This window comes from Beta vulgaris, chromosome 7, assembly GCF_026745355.1.
Source record: "Beta vulgaris subsp. vulgaris cultivar EL10 chromosome 7, EL10.2, whole genome shotgun sequence".
In the NCBI taxonomy this organism is placed as follows: Eukaryota; Viridiplantae; Streptophyta; class Magnoliopsida; order Caryophyllales; family Amaranthaceae; genus Beta; species Beta vulgaris.
Genome location: NC_079208.1, coordinates 55,475,624 through 55,481,629, shown reverse-complemented (window position 1 = coordinate 55,481,629; position 6,006 = coordinate 55,475,624). Strand labels below are relative to the sequence as shown.

The 6,006-nt window shown below is 31.3% G+C and overlaps 1 protein-coding gene across 1 annotated transcript; it reads left to right on the top strand.

The window, feature by feature from the left end:
* Positions 1–328: 328 nt before the first annotated feature.
* LOC104900431 (uncharacterized) lies at positions 329–2,017 on the top strand. Its single transcript, XM_048648688.2, has one exon. The coding sequence runs from the start codon at positions 1,042–1,044 to the stop codon at positions 1,570–1,572; it is 531 nt and encodes a 176-aa protein (XP_048504645.1). The 5' UTR covers positions 329–1,041; the 3' UTR covers positions 1,573–2,017.
* The last annotated feature ends 3,989 nt before the right edge of the window (positions 2,018–6,006 follow it).

The window sequence follows — 6,006 nt, the reverse complement described above, 5'->3', positions numbered from 1 at the left end:
ATATATACGAAAAATTATTCATAAAGTTCATTGTATGTTTTTTTTTCTTTTCTGTTTTTCGAAAACCAATAAATGAATGACGATGTAAATAATTTTTTAATCGAGGATATAATGATAAAAGATGGTGAATTTGTATTTTATTACTGAAAGTTATAAAAGGATCTACCATTTTTGGTATCCCCTTATCTTCTCTTATATAATAGAGATACATTTTTATTGGTTGTGATATTCTTTTTTCCTTTTGTTATTTTTTTTTTGTTTTGGCACTTACTTGAGATAAGTGGAGAAGTTATTGATTTGAAAAAAAATCTTGGTTTCTCTTTTGATCTTTTGTCGTTTTCCCGTTTTTTTTTTTCTTTTTTTTTTTTTTGAGGGGAGTTTTTTTTTTTTTTTCTTTTTGTTATTCTATTGGATATAATTTGTTTCATTAGTTGGGGGTAAAATAAGGATTTTTAGATTTTTGATGTCCTATCCCTTATAAAAAATGTATTAAAACGAAAAATATGTAGATTAAAAAGAAATCCAAGATTACATTCAATCATTACTGTATCTACTCATCCATCCCATTTCCTCCTATTTCTTTCTCACTTGATGACATAACCAAGCTTTCGTGCAATATAAAAAATCGTGTTGTCTCCAGCATTATTTCACCAAATTATCATAACTCTCTTTACATTTTTATCAACAAAATCAAACTAATGACAGCTGCTATTAAACACGTCGTTTTCCACTCTCTTTTATAGTTTTATCTTTCCCTCAAACAAACAACGGATATAAACCGTTTCTTCACCATATGTGATATGTCACCTTCACAAGAAAAAATAACCCCCTTTTTATCCAAGTCAAACACTTTACACAACACAAAATAAAAATCCACTTCTTCTTCAATTCAATTAATCAAAGTAACTTCCTCCCACTTCAAAACAAAAACCACTTTATATATAATCACATTCACGCCATTTCTACGCATTTCTTTTCTTTTAATTTCTCTCTCCTCAATTCTACGATTTTCTCTCTCTTCTTTTTTTTCTTTTTTCACGAATGACGGGTAGAATCGTGATTCGATCATCACATATGGCATTAAACCGCCGGAAATCTCCCGGAACCCTAACTCCGGCGGAAACTCCGGCGAGAAATATGAGAAAATCGTGTTCAAACGTCGGAGAAGTCGCCGGAGGAACAGCGGCGAATTGTGTTGTGGTTTCGTGTTGTTGTCCATGTGTTTTAATGGAGTGTTTAATCTTGGCGGTTTATAGAGTTCCGACGATTTTATGTCGTCGGATTTTACGGAGGAAGAAACAGAAGATTATGATGATGAATGAGAAAAAGATGAAGAATAATAATAAAAAGGAAGTTGTGGAATATGCGAAGGAGGGTGGATCTAGTGTGGGTGAGGTGTATAATAAAGGTTATGTTGATGAAGTTTCTGACGTTGATTTAAAAGAGTTGGAAATGATTAAGGTTTCTATTGATGGATCAGCGGTTGAATTGGATAAACAAATGTGGGACCGTTTTCATAATACTGGGTTTTGGAGAAGCCCTTCTCAAAGATATGATGAATTCATTCATTGATCAATGATTGATTACTCCTATGTTATCGGACGAAAGTTTGAGCACATACAAGGTTGGTAGGGTTTCATCTTAAAACGCATCAGACCATCAATTTATATATTAGTCATTCTCTTATAATATGAGACAACTTTTCCTAACTCGCATGTGTGTTATAATCTTGACGGAAATATTTGGCACATTGGTATATGGTTATTGTGGGTTGGTGGATTGGATGTCGGACTTGAGACACGCCACCTTGTTGACGTAGTTATTCTTTTGAAATTAGAGTTATGGTCACAAATGGTGTTGAATTTTTTTGATGGTTTGTGTGGTATAGAAGATGATGTGATGATTGAGTGTGTGCTTACCATGTTGTAAGGTTAGGCATAAGCACCACAATTTGTACATAAAACTAAAGGTATATGATAAGTGAAATGAATATACATTTTTTTTTTCGTGTTTGTTAGCATTTGTGTTGTGAATGAAATCTTTTGTGGTTTATATTAGCTAATGTTATAATTTTTTTTTTTATGATGATAATGTAGTGTAATATTTTAAGCCCATCAATTATTAGGATTAACTCTTTTTTTGGCGGATTTTGCATTGTTGATTGATATATATTTATGTGGATGGAGGATGAGTAAGGGATTGTTGTGTTCAAGTCTTTTCAGATATGTTTTTTTTTTTTTTTCTTTTGTACATCCATTTTCTTCTCTATTTGGTATACGATAATTTTCATTTTTTGTTGTATAATTAAATGACTTCTTGAAATTGAAGAGTTTGGATAAAATTTGATGTTGGTTTAGCATGGTATCGATTTAGCACAATGTACTTAAGACAAAAAACACAAGCACAAACCACCTAGGTTTTTAGATCGAGGGTTTTTATATTAATGTATGTAATTAAAGTAGAATCATTGACATATAAGAGTGTTGAAACTTTTCAAAATCGTATTTACAAATTACTATGGATGGATTACAATATATAGTTTAACCCCATATTGACCATGTACATTATAGACTACGTCTAAATACAAATTGTTTTAGTTAACCTATATATTAATCGGGTCTAGATTTCAATATAAATTTGAATGTATGAAGAATGGAGTCTTAGTTCACTTGTGATAAGATGTACTTTTTTTTTGTTCGATAATTTACTGGCCCAAACAGTTCCACCTCTTATGAGTTAGGGGGTAAGAAGGGGATCCTAATCTATTAGAAAACTTCTAGAGGTTGAAAATTGGAAATTTATACCCAAAAACAAGTATCCACACAAACACCCCAAGTATGGGGGATAATGAGAGTCGAACTTCCAATCATAAGATTAGGTGGTGAGAGCTCCCACAGGATTCTCTAAAATGTACTTTTATGGTATTGAATGAACTAAATTGTTAAATAAGATCCTCAATGCAATGCATAACACGTTGACAATTTGCACTCAGCAATTGATACTAGAGATTCTTTGATACTAATAGTATCGTGCCTTATTGGGCCTATTAGGGAATAAATGTCAAATGTCTCATCTCTTATTCTAGAATCTTAACCATAATCGACTATGAGAACCCTTGAACTAGTATAGAATTTCCTGGAACGTGCAACAATAGTAATAAGGTAAGGATGCGACTTGCACAACACATTGATCACTTTATTCCATTGAGATAGGCATTCAATTCTTGTTTTCTAGAATAATTTGTTTAGACTGTAGAGAATTTGTGATATTTAGTATTACACCACCTCATTGAATGGCATGAATGCCACTATAAAGAATCAGATTATTTATGTTTCTCCATATTAATTTAAACATATTTTCCATGTTTTCAATATACTCTCTCTTTTATTTATTTTGTGGATTCCATTTTGATGAGAATAATTTCTAAGAATGAATTTGACCATTTTTTGTCTTATTATATGTTAGTATAAATTATAGATACTTAAAATTTTATAAACAAAATTGATAAATAATAGCTTTAATTATATCATAATTAATGACTACTACCTCCGTTCTTTAAAAAAAAAATTATTAGTTGTTATTGTAAGTACATATATCAAGATATGGAAGAGAGAAAGAGTGTGCAGGTGGGTCCTTTTTGTTTATTTAAATAGCAGAGAGAATATGGTGGTGAGACAGTAGAATTATGTTGGTTCAACGAGTGAATAAAAAAGTGTGAATGAGAGGTGATCATGGGCTGAGTTCAGGGTCCGATCGTGCCTTAAAAATTCCCACCAGGCCATAGCAAAAAAAACATTATGCCCAAAGCCCACTATTTGTGGACCAAAAAGAGCATATTTTTCGGGTCGGGTCGAAAATTAGACTAAAACGTTATTTTTTTGGCTTGTCCAAAGCTCGTCCCAAAGCAAAAAAAAGGCCAGGTTTGACCCAGGGCCAAAAATTTATGCCCAAACCCGTCAAAAATTCAGGCCGGGATGAGGATATGTTCTCCTCAACTTATTTTTAGTTCAGTTGCAATCATTTCAGTTTAGTTCCAATCAGTTCATTTCCTAATTTATTTTATTATCATTATTACTAGTTAAAATTTAATTCAGTTCAGTTCCGTTGTAATTAGTACAGTTCGATTTGGTTCAATTCAATTGTTTTATACCGAAGAGAACATGCCCTGATTTATTCAGCTCTAATTTGAATATGGAACAAAATTTTACTAAATTTAGAAATAAAGTAAAATATGAAAGATCTTTGAGGAATGGATATAAGTGGAAAGTAGTAAGATCTTTGAACAACGGAGGAAGTAAGGTGTTAAATGTAATTTAATTTTTTTCCACTTTCTACTATAATTGTCAAAGTGGGAATACAATAAAAAAAATGAAGGGCGTACTTTCTAATCATATTTTTTTTATAATTTGAAACTCATTTTCATTAAACCATCAAGAGATAAATATCCTTAACTCTAAATCAGGTATTCCTTCTCAGAAGAAGGAAACTTTCGTAGTGATTACCATACCCGAAGAAGAGGAAGCGATTTATCTCTAATAATCAAAGTACTCAAAAACTTTACATGATCATTCATCCATTTAGTTCATCACTATAAGAGATATTACACTTGCATTCAGCCTAACATTAACATGACTATGCTGAAAACAATTTCCACCATAATGAATACACATTTCTTTAACAAAATCCAGCAATCAGTTGAAATGGAGGGGGGAGGTGAGGTGGAGCACGGGGACAGCAACAACAATTCTTAACTTCTTATAGCCAAGCAATGAATTCATTTTGCCTGAGAATCCCCTGCTTAGCTAGTGTATCAGCCACGAAATTGGAGTCCTTACTTTTGTGAATAATCTAAATATTCAAATCTTTTATGTATATATAAAATAAAATAAAAATCCCTTTAAACTATTGATTAGTACCATTTGAGAATTTATGCATTGGATGAAGTAGCTCTTACAAGTTTGAAGTTTGAAGTTTGGGGAGCAATAATCAAAGACTTATAAATGTTTTTAAAGGGGTGCAACACGACTTATAAATGTTTTTAAGTTTAAAAGCGAACTATTGAATTTAAAAGGGCAATGATAAAAGATTTATTAGTGTTTTTAAGTTTAAAGCGAACGAGAATATGATAAATTATAAAAGTTCCTATTCTATTTGTAATTTGCTCATTTACATGATTTTTTTTTAAAGATAAGATAATTTTTTTTTTATCAATTTAATATTATTTTGTTGGTTTTTTCTACGCACTACACTTGTGTTTTATGACATCTATACTAATATATTAAAAGGCGTGCGTAAACGAGGAACGGTGCCATGTGGCGCTCTCCCTAGGGAGTTTTAGTTCATGTAATGAATGTACAATAAAAAAATTAGAAATTGCATAGTATAGGTTTTGATCCCATGATCTCAAGTTCATGTACTAAAGTTTTAACCACTAGACCAAGTTTTATTTGGTGTTATCATATCAAAGTACAATATTAATAAATGAATTTTTTTTTTACCCGGGGCATAGCCCGGGTCTTAATAACTAGTTATACATTATACTTAACCTTTTTAAACTCTTCATATTGTACCTCTAAACTTTCTAAACATTATACAAAATACTCTTTGAAAAATTAAAAACAATTGATTTTGGGACTTTTTTTTTTTTTACCACGCATGGATATAGGGTAGGATTGTGACCCTTGTTAGTTGATTGGGATTTGGGGTATGATCCTCAAAGATTGAAGATTGAGTGGGTTTGGGTAGGTTTTCCATTAGTAAGGTTTATGTGACACCTATAAAATCTAGGGAGAGTTCAAATAGGTCCAATACGACGTGAATTTCGTAATAAACGGGGTACTATATATAAAAACCTCTTTTGTTTTATAACCCAAACTTATAATTATTTTTCTTTTTTTTAAAACAACAAAAACAACGAGAAACACTTTTTTTTTAATAGTGAAACACCCATCTATAAAAGATGGTAAAGAACGTTGCGCATATTTCGATCACGTTCATTGGTATTTG

Excerpts from the sequence above, each read along its gene's own strand:
- LOC104900431 (XM_048648688.2), top strand. The coding sequence starts at position 1,042 with ATGACGGGTAGAATCGTGATTCGATCATCACATATGGCATTAAACCGC.